General features: G+C 39.2%; 1 protein-coding gene and 1 long non-coding RNA gene across 3 annotated transcripts in view; both read left to right on the top strand.

Annotated features, from left to right (window-relative positions):
* SLC39A12 (solute carrier family 39 member 12) overlaps nucleotides 1-16,256 on the top strand; it is an 82,261-nt gene extending 66,005 nt beyond the window's left edge. For both annotated transcript variants that reach the window (XM_004014250.6, XM_015099602.4), the window contains one exon: nucleotides 15,696-16,256. In XM_004014250.6, coding sequence (XP_004014299.2) covers nucleotides 15,696-15,824 — 129 coding nt within the window. In that variant the 3' untranslated portion in view covers nucleotides 15,825-16,256. The remainder of the gene's footprint in view (nucleotides 1-15,695) is intronic.
* Nucleotides 16,257-17,668: 1,412 nt separating this feature from the next.
* The window catches only part of LOC105610334 (uncharacterized), a 35,589-nt gene continuing 30,497 nt past the window's right edge, over nucleotides 17,669-22,760 (top strand). The window contains exon 1 of the long non-coding RNA XR_003591134.2: nucleotides 17,669-17,797. This is a non-coding gene — a long non-coding RNA (uncharacterized LOC105610334). The remainder of the gene's footprint in view (nucleotides 17,798-22,760) is intronic.

The following is a 22,760-nucleotide window of genomic DNA, read 5'->3' on the forward strand; positions in this document are numbered from 1 at the left end:
AGTAAATATAACAGCTTTGAGAGAGTGAATTGAGTAAAAAGAACATAAATTGGCTGACAAAACAGCTACCATACTACCTAGGTTTTGCATCTTTTTAAAAAAAATCAGGTGACCTGTGGCTCATCGGTAAAGAGGCTATCTGCATTGCACTGATCTGCATCGATCCCTGAGTCAGGAAGATCCCCTGGAGGAGGAAATGGCAACCCACTCCAGTATTCTTGCCTAGAAAATGCCAAGGACAGAGCAGCCTGATGGGCTATAGTCCATGGGGTCTAAAAAGAGTTGGACATGACTTAGAGACTGTTAGAACCAAACTGAAGCCAGGACAGGCTCTAAGGGGCAGGCTAGGCCTGAGGAAAGCTGAGGCACTGGGAACTCCCACAGGCAGTGTAGCTAGACCAATCAGAAAAATCCCCATACCCCCCCACCCCTCCCGACCCACGCCAGACCCGAGCCAATCCAGATAGGGATGCGAGGTTTAAAAGTCCCACACGCGTATGGTTTAACCAATCAGCTATGCTGTTACAGAAACAAAGAACCATCTGTATAAAAGTATATGTGATTCAGAACTCAGGGCCCTTGCCCGATTCCACTGTGCTGGATGAAACCTGGGCCCTGGCTCGAGCTAGTAATAACCCCCTTTATGCTTTTGCATTGCTGCGGGCATCTTATTCTCTCAGTTTTGGGGACTCGGACTCTGGGCATAACAAGACTAAAGAACAACTATAATATTAAGCTCCTCCTACACTTTGGGATTGTTGATACTATTCCCTGCTCCCCATTCTTTATCTTCCAATTTATTGCATTTAATTGAGTCTTTCTTTGTCAGGGGAATTTAAATAAATCCAGTGCAATTCAGTAAGTAATCCAACACAACCAAATTGTCACTGGTAAATGACTCCTTTATCCAGAAAACTAGTAAGTTATTCTCACTCTGAAGTTTGGCAATAGTGTCACTCAGTCATGTCCGACTCTTCGCGACCCCATGGACTGTAGCCCACCAGGGTCCTCCCTCCATGGGGTTTTCCAAGCAAGGGTGCTGGAGTGGGTTGCCATTTTCTTCTCCAAGGGATCTTCCCAACCTGGGTCTCCTGCATTTCAGGCAGACTCCTTAACCTCTGAGCCACCAGGGAATCATAGCTAGGGGTAATGCCCTTTAAATAATATCCATCCATAAAATAAAAAACAAACATATTTTGTTTGAAAAGACATAGAATAATCTTGATATGCACATTTGCTTTCAACAAATACTGTACTTGAAATCAATGAGGGTAACTGACATCCTTTAAATCCATGACAAGCATTGAAAAGCTGTTTTAGGCAGCACAATGAATATAATTTAACATTCACAATGATTTCTTCACAAAAGCAAGAAGTATGAATCATTCTTACCAACAGTTTTGAAAGATTTACATTCTTTTTCTGTAAAAATCAGTCAAACTCTGCCCTTATATATTTTCTACTGAGGAAATTAGTAATAGACTAAACTTTGATGAACGTTGAGCTTTATAATTTTTAAAAAGTGACCACCAGAAATGTTTGTATATTTTGCTCTGCATGTTTCTTTTCTTCTTGTTAGTTTCTCAAACCATGTGTGCACACACACACATATATATATATATCTTCCAAAGAAATCCATTTCTTAAGAAAATGCTACAGCTGGCTGATGACTGTCTTTACTGAGCTATATAATTCAGAGTTTGTCTAACTCAACCGCTTTCCCTAATGAAAAAAACAAAATATATAAGTGAATTTTTAAATGCAAGTTAAAATCAGGTAACATCTTTGTGTCTCTGAATTATGTCTGACAGTGATAGGATATTTGTCTTATAACTCAGTTTTCAAAAAAGAAATTTTCACTTATCTTCTGTTGCAAATGGCTTCTTGAATTCCCTTGGGATACCATTGAGAAGGTAGAAACCTATAATATTGTATTTGAATATTTAACAAATAAAATATCTAATGTTGAATTTTTCAAAATAACCTTTTAAGCTTCCAGTTTGGTGATCTCAGACACACTGAGAGCTGTGGCTCTTGCTTTCTCATTTGATAAGGAAAATGAAAACTACTGTATTCAGTTGTTTTACAAACATAGCTATTAATTTTAAAAAAACCTAAAGGAAAGCTGAAAGCTGATGGCTTCAGATGGTGACTGCAGCTATGAAATTAAAAGATGCTTCCTCCATGGAAGAAAAATTATGACCAAACTAGAAAGCATATTAAAAAGCAGAGACATTACTTTGCCAACAAAGGTCCATCTAGTCAAAGCTATGGTTTTTCCAGTAGTCATGTATGGATGTGAGAGTTGGACTATAAAGAAAGCTGAGCACCGAAGCTTCATGCTTTTGAACTGTGGTGTTGGAGAAGATTCTTGGGAGTCCCTTGGGCTGCAAAGAAATCAAACCAGTCCATCCTAAAGGAAATCAGTCCTGAATATTCTTTGGAAGGACTGATGCTGAAGCTGAAACTCCAATACTTTGGCCACCTGATGCAAAGAACTGACTCATTGGAAAAGACCCTGATGCTGGGAACGATTAAAGGCAGGAGGGGAAGGGGATGACGGAGGATGAGATGGCTGGATGGCATCACCAACGCAATGGACATGAGTTTGAGTCAGCTCTGTGAGTTGGCGATGGACAGGAAGGCCTGTGGTGCTGCAGTCCATGGTGTCACAGAGTCAGACATGACTGAGCGACTGAACTGAACTGAACTGAAAGGAAATCTATGACAAACCTAGACAGTGTATTAAAAAGCAGAGACATCACTTTGTTGACAAAAATCCGTATGGTCAAAGCTATCATTTTTCCAGTAGTCATGTGTAGATATGAGAGTTAGACCATAAAGAAGAGCACCGAAGAATTGATGCTTTCAAATTGTAGTGATGGAGAAGAATCTTGAGAGTCCCTTAGATTTCAAGGAGATCAAACCAGTCAGTCTTAAAGGAAATCTACCCTGAATATTCATTGGAAGGACTGTTGTTAAAGCTGAAAATCCAGTACTTTGGCCACCTTGTATGAAGCACCAACTGGTTAGAAAAGACCCTGATGCTGGGAAAGATTGAGGGTAGAAAGAGAAGGTAGTGGCAGAGAATGAGATGGTTAGTTAGCATCACCCACTCAATGGACATGAATTTGAGCAAACTCCGGGAGCTAGTGGAGGACAGAAGAGTCTGATGTACTATAGTCCATGGGGTTGCAAAGAGTCGGACATGAGTTGGCAGCTGAACAACAGCAACAAAAATTTAAAATAGTACTTGTGTCAGTGGGAACACACCCCCCAATTTCAGGATATTGTTGCGCCAACATAGTGATTTGTGTTAAACTTACTAATTCTATTCCCGTGGGCTCTGTCCTCATGGCCTCATCGAATCCTAATCACCTCCTAAAGACTCCACCTCCTTATATCATCACATTCAGGGGTATGGTTTCAACATACGAATTTTGAGGAAACAAAAACATTTATAATATAATATTTATGCTCTAGGATGAGGAGATCTAAACATAACCCACAATTTAATGTTTCTCAATAAAAAGTAAATGCAATGACTCTTTAGTATTTGATAATTATTCCTATTGTATATTTTCTTACTTGTGATAATATTACAATGAATAAAGGAGATAGTGAAGGACAGGGAACCCTGATGTGCTGCGGTTCATGGAGTCACAAAGAATCAGACATGACTTAGTGACTCAGTAACAAAGAGCTAAAGAATTAATGCAAAGCTTTTGAAACCTTGGAGTGAGTGAGTGCATGTGTGTTTCTTGTGATAAAATATTAAATTTACCATTTTTAGGTGTACAGTTCAGTAGCATTAAGTATACTCACTGTTGTGCAACAACTACCATCCATCTCCAGAACATTTTTTTATCTTTTCAAACTGAAACTCCATACTCATTAAACAATAATATACCTACCCCCAGCTCCCGGTAACCATCATTCTACTTTCTTCTCTATGAATTTAACTATTACAGGTACCTCACATTTGTAGCTGCTGCTGCTGCTGCTAAGTCGCTTCAGTCGTGTCCAACTCTGTGTGACCCCATAGATGGCAGCCCACCAGGCTCCCCCATCCCTGGGATTCTCCACACAAGAACACTGGAGTGGGTTGCCATTTCCTTCTCCAGTGCATGAAAGTGAAAAGTGAAAGTGAAGTCTGTCAGTTGTGTCTGACTCATAGCGACCCCATGGACTGCAGCCTACCAGGCTCCTCCGTCCATGGGATTTTCCAGGCAAGAGCATTGGAGTGGGGTGCCATTGCCTTCTCCCACATTTGTAGAATCACACAGTATTTGTCCTTTTGTTACTGGCTTGTTTCACTTCATATAATAACTTGAAGGCTGATTCATGTCATAGTGTTTGTCAGAGCTTCCTTCCTATTTAATGCTGAATAATATTCTATTATATGTATATCAGATTTTGTTTATCCATTTATCTATAAGTGGATACTTGGCTTGCTTTCCTAAATTCTTATTGCTGCTAAGTCGCTTCAGTCATGTCCGACTCTGTGCGACCCCATAGATGGCAGCCCACCAGGCTCCTCCGTCCCTGGGATTCTCTAGGCAAGAACACTGGAGTGGGTTGCCATTTCCTTCTCCAATGCATAAAAGTGAAAAGTGAAAGTGAAGTCGCTCAGTCGTGTCTGACTCTTAGCAACCCCATGGACTGCAGCCCATCCATGAGATTTTCCAGTCAAGAGTACTAAAGTGGGGTGCCATTGCCTTCTCCAATTCTTATTGAGGACTGAATAATATATATTTGATCCTCAGGTGATTTTTTTCATTCACTAGAGCAATTTCCCTGGTGTTTTTGTAAAGTTTGTGACAGTGAATGTCCAATGCAGTCTTGCTTACTCATCAAGGATAACATAGGTCATTTACAATTCATCTAAATTTACTGAATGCATGAGATGATTACTGTCATAAAGAGTCAGCCTATGTATGTTGTCAACAGTCTGGAAGAAAAGCAAAAAGTTTATGTGGTTGTGTCTGTGGTAGAACACTTACTAACACAAGTAAGTTGGCCAGCCAACACATGGGAGAAGAAAGACAGACAAAATTCAGTCCATATCTTTCTTGGGGTAGTGAAGGCCAAACACTTTTTCTGCTTTACCAGATTCTCAGCACATTGTGATCTCATGGATTACAGGTTCAGAAAATTTTCTTGGAGACATAAAAAATTATACAGGCTAAGTGGTTAGGTTTTGTAAACACTGGATGAACTTTTGAGTGTCGTTAACTGTAATAAATCTATCTACCTATTTAACAGGACTCCTACATGTCTCTTTGTTAATTATTTCTTAGACAACAGGTCATTGATGAATAATAATCAAATGACCCTTTAAAAGTCAAGAGAAAAACTAACTGAAAAATTAACATTGCTGTAAATATGTGGGTGAGTGAATATTCTAAAGTTAATTTTTTTCTCATGTGTTTGACAACATATGACAGAACGTAGAAACAACATCTCTGTACTCCAGTGGCTCTTCATAGCAGTGATGATCATTTGGAAAAAGAAAAAGAAAATCTAGGTGTTCCAGTGTTATAAGAATATGGAAAATACTTGGGAAAAAATCTTCCTGTCCTGAATATAAATGAAACACTTTTATATGGCACTATCTATTTTGTCCTTAGCCACCAAACAATTCAGTAACTCAAAATCAGTTCAGTTCAGTCATTCAGTCATGTCTGACTCTTTGCGACCCCAAACAGCCTGCCGGGCCTCCCTGTCCATCACCAATTCCCAGAGTTTATTCAAACTCATGTCCATTGAGTCAGTGATGCCATCCAACCATCTTATCCTCTGTCATCCCTTTCTCCTCCCACCTTCAATCTTTCCCAGCATCAGGGTCTTTTCAAATAAGTCAGCTCTTCACATCAGGTGGCCAAAGTATTGGAGTTTCAGCTTCAGCATCAGTCCTTCCGATGAATATTCAGGATCGATTTCCTTTAGGATGGACTGGTTTGATCTCCTTAAAGTCCAAGCGACTCTCAAGAGTCTTCTCTAACACCACAGTTCAAAAGCATCAATTCTTCAGTGCTCAGCTTTCTTTATAGTCCAGCTCTCATACCCATACACAACTACTGGAAAAACTATAGCTTTGACTAGATGAACCTTTGTTTGCAAAGTAATGTCTCTGCTTTTTAATATGCTTTCTAGGTTGGTCATAACTTTTCTCCCAAGGAGCAAGTGTCTTTTAATTTCATGGCTGCAGTCACCATCTGCAGTGATTTTGGAGCCAAAATAAAGTCTTTCACTGTTTGCACTCTTTCCCCGTCTATTTGCCATGAAGTGATGGGATCGGATGCCATGATCTTCGTTTTCTGAATGTTGAGCTTTAAGCCAACTTTTCCACTCTCTTCTTTCACGTTCATCAAGAGGCTCTTTAGTTCTTCTTTGCTTTCTGCCATAAGGGTGGTGTCATCTGCTTATTTGAGATTATTGATATTTCTCCTGGCAATCTTGATTCCAGCTTGTGCTTTATCCAGCCCAGCATTTCTCATGATGTACTCTGCATATAAGTTAAATAAGCAGGGTGACAATATACAGCCTTGATGTACTCCTTTCCCGATTTGGAACCAGTCTGTTTTTCCATGTCCAATTCTAACTGTTGCTTCCTGACCTGCATACAGATTTCTCAAGAGGCAGGTCAGGTGGTCTGGTATTCCCATCTCTTTAAGAATTTTCCAGTGTTTGTTGTGGTCCACACAGTCAAAGGCTTTTCAAGCAACTCAAAATATGCTTCATTTTTTCCTTATTCCCCCCCTTTTTTTTCTCCTTCCACTTGTAGAAAAATAGGAATGTTTAGGTGGAACAGAAGAAATATCATTAGATTTATAATCAATACCAAAGGATCCGTAATCATTATGATTTTTCTCCCAATAAGCCTATAGGCCAAGGTATGAGTGTTTCATTTATATCAGGCATAGATAATAAAAAAATTTTTGTCTGCATTTTCTACAATGGTGGCTATATCCATATGTCACTATATATGGCTATATCCATATGTCACATATACATCCATATGGAGCACTTAAAATATAATGTTTTTAATTAAAATGGATTTTGGATTTCAGTTTTTAGGAATCCTAGGAAATGCATTTTTTTTTAATTAAAAATCTTTGTTTTAGAGCAGTTACAAGTTCTTGGCAAAATTGAGTAGAAAATAAAGAAAATTCCCACATGACGTCTGACCTCCACACATGCATACCTTACCCACTATGAACATTGCACACCACAGTTATGTTTGATGAAACTACACTGATAAATCATCATCACCCAAAGTCCATATTTACATGAGGGTTCATGTTTGTTGTTGTACATTCTATAGATTCTGACAAATGACATATATTCCTTCACTGTAGTTTCATACAGAATCGTTTTGATGCCCTAAAAATCCTTGCTGTGCATCCTCGGTGAATCCTGACAACCACTAATCTTTTTATTGTTTTCATAGTTTTAACTTTTCCAGAATGTCATATAGTTGAAATTATTATACTATGGTGCCTTTTCAGACTAGCTTCTTTCACTTAGTAATAGGCATTTGCATTTTCCCCACATCTTGATAGCTCAAATTTTTAGCATTAAATAATATTCAGTTGTATGGATGTACCATAATTTACCTATCCATTTACCTAGTAAAGGATACCTTGGTTACTTCCAAGTTTTGGAAATTGTGAGTAAAGCTGCTGTAAACTTCCATGTGCAAGTTTTTCTGTTAACATAGTTTTCCAGTGTTTTGGGGTGAATACCAAGGAGCAATTTCTAGAGTGTGTTTAGTTTTGCAAAACATCTGCCAAATATTTTCGAAAGTGGTGGGATCATTTTGCATTCCCAGCAGCAATGAATGAGAGTTCCTGTTGCTCCAGAGCCTTGCCAATACTTGCTGTTGGCAGTGTTTTGGATTTTGGCCATTCTAATAGGTATGTAGTGATATCTCATGTATTTCACTGCCAGTGTAATCTGAGATTCCCTAAAGTCATAGGATGTTGAACATTTTTTCATGTGCTTATTTGCCATCCATATACCTTCTACCTTCTTTGGGGAAGTGTCTTTTCAGTTCTTTTACTCATTTAAAATATTGGGTTGTTTGTTTTCTTTTCATTGAATTAAGTTCTAAGGGTTCTTTGCATATTTTAAACAGTCTTTTATTAGGTGAGTCTTTTGCAAATATTTTCTCCCAGTCTCTGGCTTATCTTTTCATTCTCTTGATGTTATCTTTTGCAGACCAGAAATTTTAATTTTTTCTTTTTGGCCACACTATGTGGCTTGCAGGATATCAGTTCCTGACCAGGGATTGAACCTGGGCCAAGGCAGTGAAAGCCTGGAATCCTAACAATTTGAGCACCAGGGAACTCAGAAGTTTTTAATTTTAATGACGTTCAGCTTGTCAATCAGTTCTTTCATGTCTTTGATGTGGATCTAAAAAGGAGTCACCATGCCCAAGGTCATCTGGGTTTTACCTGTATAGTTTTATAATTTCATGTTTTTCTTTGAAATCTGTGATTCATCTTAATTTTTATGAAAATTTTATGTATAGATTCTTTTTTTTTTTTGCTTGCGCATGTCCAATAGTTCCAACACCATTTATTGGGAAGACTATCTTTGTTTTATTACTTTTGCTCACCTGTCAAAGATCAGTTGACTGTATTTATGTAGGTCTATTTCTGGGAGCTCTACTCTGTTCCACTGATCCATTTATCTTTTCTTTTGCCAATACCACACTGTCTTAATTACTTTAGCTTTATTGTAAGTCTTGAAGCTGGATAGTATCAAATTCTCCAACTCTATTCTTCTCCTTCAGTATTGTGTTGGACATTCTGTGTCGTCTGCCTCTCCATATAAGCTTTAGAATCAGATTGTCAATATCCACAAAATAAGTTGCTAGGGTTTTCATTTTGATAGGGATTGCATTCAATCTATAGATCAAGTTGCGGAGAACTGACATCTTGACAATATTGAATTTTCCTATCCATAAACATGGAATATCTCTCCATTTACTCTTTTTCCTTGACATCTTTGAGTTTTATCGTTTTTTTCAAATAGATGTTTTATATATTATGTTAGAGTTATATCTAAGTGTTTCATTTTGGGGTTCTAATATAAATGGTATTTTTAATTCAAAATCCACCTGTTCATTCCTGGTAAATAGAAAAGCAATTGACTTTTATATATTAACCTTGTATTCTGCAACCTTGACAAGCATTTATTAGTTCTGGAAGCTTTGTTGTTTTGGCTTTACAACATAGACAATCGTGTCAAGTACAAATAAACATAGTTTTTTCTCTTTTTTCCCAATCTGTGTAACTTTTATTTCCTTTTCTTCTCTTAATGCATTTGCTAGGACTTCCAATATGATGTTGAAAAACAGAGGTGGAAGGGGATATCCTTGTTTTGTGTCTGATCTTATCAGGAAAGCTTTCAGTTTCTCACCACTGAGTATGATCTTAGCTGCAGGCTTTTTAAGATACTAATTATGAATTTGAGGAAGCTCCTCTCTATTCCTAATTTGCTGGGAGTTTTTATTTTATCATGAATAGGTGTTGGATTTTGTCAATGCTTTTTATGCATCTATAGATATGATCGTGTGATTTTTCTTTAGCCTGTTGATATTGGAATGTCAGTTCAGTTCAGTTGCTCAGTTGTATCCGACTCTTTGAAATCCCATGGACTGCAGCATGACAGGCTTCCCTGACCATCACCAACTCCCAGAGCTTGCTCAAACTCATGTCCATCGAGTTGGTGATGCCATTCAACCATCTCATCCTCTGTCATCCCCTTCTCCTCCCGCCTTCAATCTTTCCCAGCATCAGGGTCTTTTCAAATGAGGCAGTTCTTCACATCAGGTGGCTGAACTATTGGGGTTTCAGCTTCAGCATCAGTCCTTTCAATGAATATTCAGGACTGATTTCCTTAGGATGGACTGGTTGGATCTCCTTGCAGTCCAAGGGACTCTCAAGAGTCTTCTCCAACACCACAGTTCAAAAGCATCAGTTCTTTGGCACTCAGCTTTCTTTATGATCCAACTCTCATATCCATACATGACTACTGGAAAAACCATAGCTTTAACTAGACAGATACTGGAATGTAGATTACATTAATTGATTTTTTTGAATGTTAAACCAGCCTTGGATGCCTAGGATAAATCCCACTTTTCTGTGGCATATAATTTTTCTTATACATTGTTAGATTTGATTTGTTCATATTTTGTTGAGGATCTTTATATCTCTGTTCATGAGAAATATTGACCTATAGTTTTCTTGTCATATATGTCTGGTTTTTGGTATTAAGACAGTACTGATCTCTTAGAATGAATTAGAAATTATTTACTCAGCTTCTTTCTTTGGGAGAGACTATACAAAACTGACATAATTTCTTCATTAACTGTTTGATAGAATTCACCAGTGAACACATCTGGGTCTGGTGCTCTGGAAAATTATTAATTATTGATTCCATTTCTTTAATAAAAGAAATAGACCTATTCAGGTGGTCTATTTTTTTCTTGTGTTAGTTTTGGCAGATTGTGTCTTTCAGGGAATTTGTACAGTTCATCTAGGTTATCAAATTTGTGGGCATAATTATTCATAATATTCCTTTATTATCCATGGATTTTTTTTAGTGATATCCCCTCTTTCAATTCTGATATTAGTAATTCTGATATTAGTAATTTGTGTCATCTGTCTTTGCTTCTTAGTTAGCCTAGAAGAGACTTGTCTAGTTTATTGTTCTTTTCATAAAACCAACTTTTGTTTTGTTGATTTTTCTCTATTGATTTCCTATTTTCAATTTTATTGATTTCTGCTCTAGTTTTTATTATTTATTTTTTCCCCTTATTTGGAATTTAATTTGCTAGTTTTCTTCTAGTTTCCTGAACTGGGAGCTTAGATTATTGCTTTTATATATTTTCCCCCAATATATGCATTCAATCCTGTCGATTACCCTTTATTTACTGTGTTCACTGAATACCACTAGTTTTGATAAGTTGTATTTTCATTTTCATAAGTTGTCTCACATTCTTTCAAATCCTTCACCCTGAGAAGGTTAGAGTCACTATATCTCTTTCACTACAGTCATTTCTACTGAAGCACAGGCTCAAGTCGACATGAATGGGACATCGAACCCAACCCTGGCACTACTGACACTTGGCGCTGGATAATTCTCTGTTGTGGGGGTTCTCCTGTGTGTTGTAGGATGTTTAGCAGCGTTCCTGGTTTCTATCCACTAGATGTCAGTTGTCCCTCTGCCCCTAGTCATGACAGCCAAGAATGTCTCCAGACCTTGTCAAATGTCCCCATGGGGGTTCTCTCCTCTGGTTGAGAACTACTAGATTCTTGTACCCAGCAAGAGAAAGGTCAAACATACAACATATGCAAGGGCTTTAGATTTATGGCAACAGAAAAGAGGCTGATGTATTTTTTCATGCCTCTATGGGAACATCCTAGACGTTCTGTTTGGATGTGCTTGAAATGGATATTTCTTTGTTTTAACTAACAAACTAGATAGAAGGAGGATTAAGATTATTGCAACCTGCTATCTCACACCCCAGCACAGAGCAGCGAAATAAAAGACAAAGTTGGATCCAAGACTGTTATCCTGGATGGATGGATTGCCTTAAATTATGTTACATATATTTATTTTTCCAGAATCTTTTCCCTTACAGGTTATTACAAAATATTAAGTAGAGTTCCATGTACTATTCAGTACGTCCTTGTTGATTATATATTTTATATGTGCAGTATGTATATGTTGATCCCAAACTCCTAATTTGTCCCCATGCTTCCTTTCCCCTTTAGTAACTATACATTTGTTTTCTATGTCTGAGTCTATTTCTGTTTTGTAAATAAGTTCATTTACACCATTTATTTTAGATTGTTTCTCTGGATTACTTTACTTCATGTGATAATTTCTAAGTCCATCCATGTTGCTACAAATGGCATTCCTTTCTTTTAAAAAATTAAAATAATTGGCTCTGTGATAACTTGCCATTCATTCAGCAGTACCTTCTAGCAGCTTGTTTTTCCTCAAGGTCTTTCAGGATGCTCTGGAGGAAGGTCTTATGTAACATCTACTTTGATTTACATCCTTTTTTAAATCACACCTTTACTTATATCTTTCCTTCTCTCCTATTTACTCCTCAAAATCCTGCAAGAGGTAAAATGATTAATGCCTTTCAGTTATGAGGAAACACTGGCTCAGGAAGGATGATGACTTATCCAAAGGCACATAGACATGATGTCAGAACCAGGACAAGAAGCCAGATCATCTCATTATTGTAGAGGATATACAAACACCTGCAAAGACCAGCTTTCTATCTGAAATTCACCTCTGTTATGGCCCAGTACATTTCTAAGTAGCTAGAAAAAAAATAAAAAATGCCAACACTAAGAAGTGCGATTAGTCAGTGCATGTGATAAAAATATGTAGTAGAATACAAAGATATCACACTGCCTTTGTCATAAAAGATAGCATGTTACTGATTCTGTTTATAAGGCAGACAGTATGCACTAGAACAAAGCTGTAACAGACTAACTTTATAAGTCTATAGAAACAGACAAACAATGAAAATTTCAAATTTTAAAACTTTAAAGAGATTCTTACCCTGACATGGAAGCTTTGATCGTAATTTGAGTGGCCTGTCTGTACTTCCCATGTCCACATGGTTTGGTACGAAAACCTAGCTAAGCTTGCTTTTGAGACAGTACTTGGCACTCTTTTGGATTATTATGGATGACATATGAACCATAATATCTCTTGGGTACATACCAAAATACTAGCCAGTTCTACAGAAAGTCTTTCCAAAAGATACAAGCATAAAATGCTGAAGCTCAAACCACATCTGATTACATCATTTCACTTGCTCTGAATCTAGCCATATTTTTAATCATTTCAGTCAACAAACTTGAAGGGAAATAAAAGTCTATAGGAATTCATTTTTGAGAATACATATTGTGCTTTTTCTTTTTAAAAAACACCCAACAAGAGTTTAAATGTTACCATTTTCCCCTGGCTTTCAAAAGAGAAAAAGTCCCCTTTTCCTCCAGGGCAGTTAAACTGTTATTGAACACTTTTACAGATCCTGATTCATACCCTAAGACTAGAGGGGTGAAATGATGAATAGAATGTGTTAACACTGAAGTAAAAAGTAGAAAAAAAGAGAAATGATAGCAAAACAGCCTTGCCTTCTAGAGATAGTACTAGGAGAAATGTTCTTCAGACTTTTGCCAGATATTTGGAAATCCTGAAGCAGAAAGTAACTTCCTTTTTAACCTCCATGCTTGGCAAGTTCCCCGAGTCTGATCAGTGAATGTCAAGACATGACAGTCAAGTAGTTGTAATTTTCTGGAAAATAGTCTTTAAGATGCAACTCTTTAACATACCACTGGGGAGTTCTTTTTAAAAATTTCAATCAGGCATAGGAAAAAAATTCCCTGATATGCACGAAGCCCACATGTTGACTGTAGTTGGTCTACAGATAATGGTTCCTACAAGTTCTATTAATTAACTGAGATGTAGTTATGATGGTCAACTGCCAATTAGGATTTCTGAACATTGTAGCAAGTGATAGTAAATAAATGTTTTAAACTTGATTCCATCCACATAATTGTATCCCTAGTCAAGTTGAAGCTTTAAAATGAATGCTCATGGAGAATGTTAAACACACCAGGAAGGCAAGTGGATAAATACTAATATCATGTACCATGCAGTAATTTTATATGAGGGAGGACTTGACACAAAGGATAGTTTATGAAATATCCTCTGAAACTAAGATGGTGTCTTTCCTTCTTCTACACCTAAGGTTCACACTCCTGGGCCATTCTAAGTTCACACTTCTTTGTCTATTTCCATCTTTATTCTGAAAAATGGCTTCTTATTGGTGTCATTAAAGATCTGTTACTGGATATTGCAACATTTGCCTTCAATATGGTTTATAAATGTACATACCCCTGAATGGATGGCCAGTTATCACAGAGCAAATTGTTTTAATTGAAAAAGCAAGGAGTGCCATTTGCAGCAACATGCATGGACCTAGAGACTATCATAATAAGTGAAATAAGTCAGACAGAGAAAGACAAATAGCTTATGTTGCTATATGTATAAGCCTATATTGCTTATAAGTGAAACCTAGAGAAAATGATACAAATGAATTTATTTACAAAACAGAAAGAGACTAGACTCACAAACAGAGAAAACAAACTTACAGTTACCAAAGGGGAAAGGGTGTAGGGGAAGGCTAAATTAGGAGGTTGAGATTAAGATATACACACAGGACCTACTGTATAGTACACAGAACTCTACTTAATATTTTGTAGTAAACTTTAAGGGAAAAGAACCTGAAAAGAAATGTGACATATATGTATATTACATAATTTAAGGCTATCCATCCATCCATCTGTCCATTCATCCATCCATCCATTCAGGATAGCAGTTTGGATCCCACTTTGTCTTTTATTCCACGGCTCTGTGCTGGGGTGTGAGATAGCAGGATGCGATAATTTTAATCCTCCTTCCATCTATTTTGCCAATTTAAACACAGAAATATCCATCTCAAAGACACTGAAACAGAACATCCAGGATGCTCCCATACAGGTATGAAAAAAGACATCAATCTGTTTTTCATTGCTATAAATTTAAAGTGAAGTGAAGTGAATTGAAGTCACTCAGTCGTGTCCAACTCTTCGTGACCCCATGGACTGCAGCCTACCAGGCTCCTCCGTCCATGGGATTTTCCAGGCAAGAGTACTGGAGTGGGGTGCCATTACCTTCTCTAATAAATTTAAAGCCCTTGTATATTTTATATGTTTGACCTTTTTTTTGCTAGGTATGAATCCAGTAGTTCTCAACCAGAGGAGAGAACCCCCATGGGGACATTTGACAAGGTCTGGAGACATTCTTGGCTGTCATGACTAGGGGCAGAGGGACAACTGACATCTAGTGGATAGAAACCAGGGACACTGCTAAACATCCTACAACACACAGGAGAACCCCCACAACAGAGAATTATCCAGCGCCAAGTGTCAGTAGTGCCAGGGTTGGGTTCAGTGTCCGATCTCTGTTGACCTGAGGCTATGCTCCAATGGAAATGATTGTCATGAAAGAGATACAGTGATTCTGACCTTCTCAGGGTGAGGAATCAAAAGAACGTGAGATGAACAGATTGAGGAATGTTGAGTGAATGTTTCCCTCTAAATGGCGTTACAGCATTTCACAAACATAAAACTGTTGCCATTTCTCTCTCTGAGAATAAAACCTAGCCTTAGGAAATGATGTCTTTATTGTTCCAAAGGTCAGGAAGATCTCAGTCATCATTTTGAAAAGAAACAAATATATGCTTTATAATAGCCAGTGCATTTAGCAATTTCATAAACCCAACAGGACCATCAAAAAGAATTCATCTACTATATATTTCACATTTAAACATTTTCCAAAAATAAAAATAGGAATTAGATTTGCTTTCAGTTGATAACTGTCATTTTAAGATTTCTGGCATTGCTAGAATCCTTGTCACTACATTCAAATGGCTCAATTTATCTGACGTTTTAGAATTTTGGTGAGAGTGGGTATTAAACATTTTGTAACCGTTTGGGGAATTGGAAAGGTTATTAAGTTCTGAATAACAGAGTCTCTCATGTTTTCCCACCAAACTTTTCCCAGCAGTGAATATATCTGGATCTTATTCTGGTTTTTTATTCTTTTTTTAGCTTCCTGAAATGACTCATGTTCAAACACAGCGACCCTGGTTGATGTTTCTCCTGCAAAACTTTGGACTGACCCTAGGTTGGCTTTCTCTCTTCCTCTTGGCTATATATGAACAAAATATAAAAATATAAGTTTATAGTCTCAAAATCCTTCAAAAATCAATTTTCTGGCCTCACTTCTTTTATTATATTCTATAATGATTTATAAATTAAATATTTTTATCTTAGGTGAAATGTGTCTTTATTAACTTATTAATTTAATAATGTAATTTTGTTTCTGTAGTGTATAAATTGAATTTTCGTTTTAAGTTTCCAACACCATGATAGAACTCATACCTTTTTAGTAATTGGTAAGCTGTAAATTAATTCTACTAAACTTTCAAAAAGAATTGTTTCCCTAGTAAAGATGTTTGTTTGTAGTATTTGAAATGGACAGATGTCTGTTGGGATACAGTGTGTTTCAACTTCTTTGATATCAATAATATATTTTTTGTGTATGTGAAATTACAAACCATAAGCAAACTAAATTCCAAACAAATGTAATAAAGTCCAGTTTTAATGTGATGGTTTGTATTACCTTTTGTTACCAGATGTCAGATTCTGTATCAACACTATATATATATATATATATATATATATATATATATAGTTCATTAAGAGCATGACCCACTGACTCAGAAATGCTCATAAAAAAGCAAACTTGGGAAGTTTATTTTTTTATTCATTTATTTATTTGACTGCACCAGTTGCAATATGTGGGATCTAGCCTGACCAGGGATTGAACCCAGGCCCCCTGCATTGGGAGTACAGTGTATTAGCTACTGGACCACCAGGGAAGTCCCAAAACCTGGGACGTTTAAAGGCTATTGTGTCAACACTCTTCTTTATAATCACCAAAGGAAATCTGGTCCAGGTAAAGAAAACTGGAAAAAACAGATGAAGTTCAAAAATTAGTAAGGCTGGAGATTACTGTGTAAACTCTCGTGGATTTAACAGAGTATATTTATGAGAATAATAGTACTGACATGCAAAACATGTTCTATTCTTTCTGAGGAAATATAGAACCCTAAACATTATTTCAGTAGGTACATCATGAAATATACAAGCAGCATTACTGATAGCCTAGTAAAACTGAGCCACCAGGGAAGCCCTCTAGCAAAATTATTAAACTTGAAAATAATTCTCGTTTTAGTCATTTTTCTTAGAAAATAGGTGCTTCACTTTTTTTTTTAAAGAGGTGTCTTGACAAGGGGGTGGGGGGGAAAGCCCATTTTACTGCCAAAATGAATCGTGTCACTCTCCTGCTGCTGCTAAGTCTCTTCACTGTGTCCGACTCTGTGCGACCCCATAGACGGCAGCCCACCAGGCTCCCCCGTCCCTGGGATTCTCCAGGCAAGAACACTGGAGCGGGTTGCCATTTCCTTCCCCAACGCATGAAGGTGAAAAGTCAAAGTGAAGTCGCTCAGTCGTGTCCGACTCTTGGAGACGTCATGGACTGCAGCCTACCCGGCTCCTCCGTCCATGGGGTTTTCCAGGCAAGAGTACTGGGGTGGGGTGCCAGTGCCTTCTCCGACACCTCTCCTATGTACACACACAATCTTCTTCAGTCGCCTTTCTTTGATTTCAAAATGGAGCGGGGCGGGCAGGCGGTTCTCCTTCAGTTGTCTTTAGAGCTTCAGTTAAGGCATCACGATATAGTGCAGTAATTCTCGGACTTCAGCAGACCTTAGGACCAATGGAGGGTTTGTTACAATGTAGAGAGCTGAACTTCATCCCTAGAATTTCTGCTGCTGTAAGTCTGAGTGGGGCTTGACTTTGAACAGTCCGCAGACGATACTAATACTGCGGGTCAAACGCCCCGCCCCCGCCCCAAGCTTCACTGGCTTTGTTGATATCAGGTGCACCTGGCATTGTCGAAAAAGAGCAGGCGCAAGACTCTGTTGCCCATTTAAGATGATTAACACCCGGCAAACCTCACGCGAGACCTGAGTTCTTAGGTTGAAAGCCCAAGCTCTTTCTCACTTGCTTGTGAGCAGACGATCCATCTCAGGAGTTACGGATGAAGGATGTGCAGATAGCGCTTTTATTCATCTTTGCCTTGAAAGGTAAGAGGACCCCACACGTAGAGCTTTGCCGTTCTTTTGTTAGAGAATGACGTGTAGCTGAACAAAACCCCTTTGTACAGGTCGACGTGATGTGGAGGTGACAGAAAGAAGCACCTGGCACCAGCCGTATTTGGGTTTCTATGAGCACGTTCTGATTTTGGCATCAAGCCTTAACCTCAGCCAACTTAATTAGAAAAGCTCTGACAGATGATTTTGTTCCAAGTTTAGGTTTAGAGTTGGTTTGGGGCTTGGCTAAATTAAGCATGTTGGTGTGAGCTACTCACCCTGTAACCTTCAAGTAAAGAGTGGGTTTAAATTCTTTTTAAATTTTATTGAAGTGTTAATATCCACTGTAAAGCAAAATGATTCAGTTATACATACATACATACATACATACATACATATATATATACACACACACATATATACACACATACATGCATACAATCTCTTTCATAAGCATTTCCACTATGGTTTATCTCAGGATATTGAATATAGTTCCCTGTGCTATAGAGTAGGACCTTGTTGTTTATCCAGCCTGTGAGTAATAGTTTGCATCTGCTAATCTAGAGTGGGTTTAATTTGGCTGTTCAGTGGGGGTGGTGCAGAGGGTCTAAAAGGAGTCAGCTGTTGGAAGGATTTGGAGCGGCATTTTTCAGTGAGTATTTTGCAACCCAACGCCAGTGTGCTATGGTTGTAAGCAGAGACCTGGCCATTAGAGGTCATCTACAAGGGTCATCCTAGGAACAGGCCATAGTGGTTCTTGGGGGTACCTTTCTAGGCTGGCCATCCCTCCTCCCATGCTACATTATAACTGGTTCTTTGCGGGGTTGGGGGGGGTTGTTTGTTTTAGTAAACTTTTGGAGTATAGCTGCATTAACAATATTGTGATAGTTTCAAGTGGACAGCAAAGGGACTCAGCCATACCTATACATGTATCCATTCTCCCCAAAACTCCCCTCCCATCCAGGCTGCAGTGTAATATTGAGCAGAGTTCCCTGTGCTATACAGTAGGACCTTGCTGGTTATCCAATTTAAATATAGGATTGTGTACGTGTCCTAGGCTCCCTAATTATCCCTTCCTTCCATCCTTCCCCGCTGGTAACCATAAGTTCGTTCTCTAAGTCTCTGTGTCTGTTTCTCTTTTGTAATTAAGTTCAGTTGTATAATTTCTTTTTTGGATTCTGCATATAAGGGATGTCCTATATTTCTCCTCTCTCTGACTTCACTCAGCATGACACCCATGAAATCCATCTCTAGGTCCATCCATGGTGCTGCAAATGACTGGCTCTTTGTTAATCCCCATCAGCAACCCAATAGCCTAAGCTGGGCCTCCAGCCTCAAACAATCTTAAAATTGCTAGAAATTCTCTTTTCCTCCAAACTGAGTGGTAACGGTAAAAATATTATGACAGCTCCTTGCCTTCTAAATATGGACAGAGTCTAAATTTGGGATGGCTGACCATGGTCATCCCTTTCAGTCATCTAAGTTATGTGTTACTCACTGAGCTTTGGGGTAAATGGTGTTTTCCTTGAAACCAGATTTCTCAATAGTGTTGGAGTATTTCTGTTTACTAGGCCTAAATTTAGGATTCCACTGTATTTCTTCTCGGTGATTGATTTGTATTTTAGTCACTGAACTAGAAATGCTCTTGGAGGGAAAAGCCAAAGAGCAAGTTATACAGAATTCTTATTTGAACATCCATCACTCACTGACAGAGCCCTCTTTAGGGAAAGGAGAATTGGTGTTACCGTGAGGCTGAATTCAGGGCCTGGGAAGGTGATTCCACTGCTGTGTGCTGACTGGGGTGTTACAGAAATATGCTCATAAGTTATAGTCACAGCCACCCCTCCCCAATCCCTTTCAGAACCTAGTCTTCCGTGGTGAGACTGCGCCTCTCTCTGTAAGATGCATATCTCGGGATACTGCACTTTGACAATTTGCTTTCCTCTTCAGAGCTGGAGCAAGGGATGATGCCAATCTGGAGGGTGGACAGGACCAATGAGGTTGGGACTCTTGTGTGATCATGAAGACTTCAGGCTCTAAACTGAAACGTTGGTTCAAATCCCAGAAATGCTACTTAATTACCTTAGAACTTCTTTGAGCAATTTCTCTTTCTGTAAAATAGGGCTGAAAATAGACACTACCTCATTAAATTTTGGGGACAATATGAGATGCTTACTGTTCATGAAGCACAGTGCCTGGAGAATACTGATGATGCAATAAATATTGAGTCATCATCACCCGTATCTTTAGTCTGTTCTTTAATCACATATTCACAGTTTACCGCTCAGGGCTGCACCTTGGCTCATGAAAATGTCTTTTCTTGGTAGAGAATGGAGATCACACCTTTTTATGTTTTTATAATCTTCTACTCAAGCCCCCAAACCAGCTCCACCAGTCACTCAAATCTGCCCTTCATGCTGTTTTCTGTTGACTCACTTCCACAGCCTGAGAGATAGGCACCCCTCTGGTTGACCCTACCCTGCTCAGTGCCCAGGGAAGCCTCCTTAAATGTGTCATAATGCTTACACCCAGTGTGAGCCCCTCTCTCTTATTCTTCATCTTATTTATGAATTCTTGATACCCAGAGGCAGTCACTTTATATTTTTTAAACTCGCTATTTTATATTGGAGTATAGTTGATTGAGTATACTTCTCTGTGCTGTCCTTGTTGTTTATGCATCAAGGTTATGCCCTACTATGTTCCACTCTGATCACATGTCTAAGGATCTGGAGGTTGAATAATGGAAGCTGAGGTAGAAGAACCTGTCTGAGGTCACGCTTGTTGTCACAACTTGATTTTGAGTCAGAGCCCCAAAGAGTTCAACCCACTGCTCTGTTCCCAATGCACCTGCTGAGGGAATGTGACCAGCTCTGAAAAGAGTCCAGGGTCCACCAGCCATCTCCCTCAGGAGTGTTGGCATGTTCACACAAGGCAGGCACCCCCTAGCTCTGGGCACACACAGCCACCCTGGGCAGTGAGGTCACCACGGACAGCAGTGCCAACTCACCAAGCAGATGCTCATACCTGCACTAGCGATCCCTTGTGTGGGGGGAATGATCCCGCTCTGCTGTAGTCAAGCTTTCTACCTTCATAGACACCTCTCAAAACCCAGTGGAAATCACAGAAAGTTGGAGAGGCCAAAGAGGCTTTCCCAAATCCAAAGTGATGTTGGCCTTTATGAAGGACCTGTGAGTGATACCTGACCTGTGAGCTATGCCTGCAAGTCAGACCTCCCACACCACAGTGTTCCAGGTCTCAGAGACAGATTTTGCCATGTGGCGGCTGCTGCTGCTAAGTCGCTTCAGTCATGTCCGACTCTGTGCGACCCCATAGACGGCAGCCCACCAGGCTGCCCTGTCCCTGGGATTCTCCAGGCAAGAACACTGGAGTGGGTTGCCACTTCCTTCTCCAATGCAAGAAAGTGAAAAGTGAAAGTGAAGTCGCTCAGTCATGTCCAACTCTTCGCGACCCCATGGACTGCAGCCTACCAGGCTCCTCCATCCATGGGATTTTCCAGGCAAGAATACTGGAGTGGGTCACCATTCCCTTCCCCCTAACACTCAGCCCACTCTCCTCCATGCTGCTTCACCCACTTTACAAAGCCTTTTGTTTCTCAGAACCTTTCTTTCTCTGTAGGATAAATCCCTTCACCTCCTTACTCACATTGAACAATACAAAAAGATAATCCTCTTCCTCTGCCCACAGAGACAGGTGCTGCCAGCTGGGACCCACCTGATCTCACACCAATTCCTATGCCTACCTTTGACTTTACACAAAATTTGGGAAAGTATCCGGAATGTCTGGTTTACACATTCGTTTTAATTCATGGTCTTAGCATTTCCCTTAAATAACAATGCAGGATGCTCCTTGACTCAGCCCACAGCATCCTGTCATGCTGGTGCTAGAACCAACCTCAAAGGTTTAATTCAACTCTTTGATTTTATAATGGTGAAGTAGTTGCAGATATTTTTAGGATGCTTACTAGGTGCCAGACACTATTAAAGATGCTCTATAAGACTTATTTAATTCTCTTAAGAACCCTAAAAGTAAAGGTGAAACACTCTTTTCTTTCCCCTTTTAAAGATGAAGACCCTGGAACCCAGAGGGTTCAGTTCACTTGCCTAATATTACAGAGCTAAGGTAGGCTGGCTCCAGAATCTTGGACCTTAACCCCTGTATCACACAGCCCCTACAGAGAAGTAACCAATGTTTATACAGTCTAAATGAGGGCCTGAGGTTTTATTTCAGTAGAGAAGCTGACCAAGGACTCAGACTGAGATCTCTGACTTCTGGTCCAGCAGTCTCAACAGTCCTCCCAGTCCTCTCTGGTCTCAGGCAGCCCTTCTCCTCTCTAAGGTCTCAGTCAGCTAAGGAGACTTTGCCTATCCTTGTTCATGTTAATTTCTCCCCTTGATGATCTATAGCCCATGCAGCAAGTTGTTTTTTTTTTTTTCATGTAAGTTACAATTTTCATACAACTTATTTAAAAAATGGTTTTTTTAAAACCATCGCTTTGTTTTTGGCTGAGCCGGGTCCTTGTTGTGATGAGTGGACTTCTTATTGTGGAGGCTTCCCTTGTGGCTCATGGGCTCTAGGCATGAGGGCCCAGTTATTAACGGTGCCTGGGCTTAGTTGCTACTCGGCATTGGGAATCTTACTGGGCCAGGCATGGAAACTGTGTCCCCTGTGTTGAGTATGCAGCTTCTTACCTACTGGACTATCAGGGAAGTTCAAACAAATGAATTTAAGTTCCAAAATTCCAAAAGGTTTCTCAGTTCAGTTCAGTTGTTTGGTCATGTCCAACTCTTTGCAACCCCATGGACTGCAGCATGACAGGCTTCCCTGCCCATCACCAACTCCTGGAGCTTGCTCAAACTCATGTCCATCAAGTTGGTGATGCCATCCAACCATCTCATCCTCTGTCGTTGCCTCTCCTCCTGCCCTCAATCTTTCCCAG

This window comes from Ovis aries, chromosome 13 (genome assembly GCF_016772045.2).
Source record: "Ovis aries strain OAR_USU_Benz2616 breed Rambouillet chromosome 13, ARS-UI_Ramb_v3.0, whole genome shotgun sequence".
NCBI lineage: Eukaryota > Metazoa > Chordata > Mammalia > Artiodactyla > Bovidae > Ovis > Ovis aries.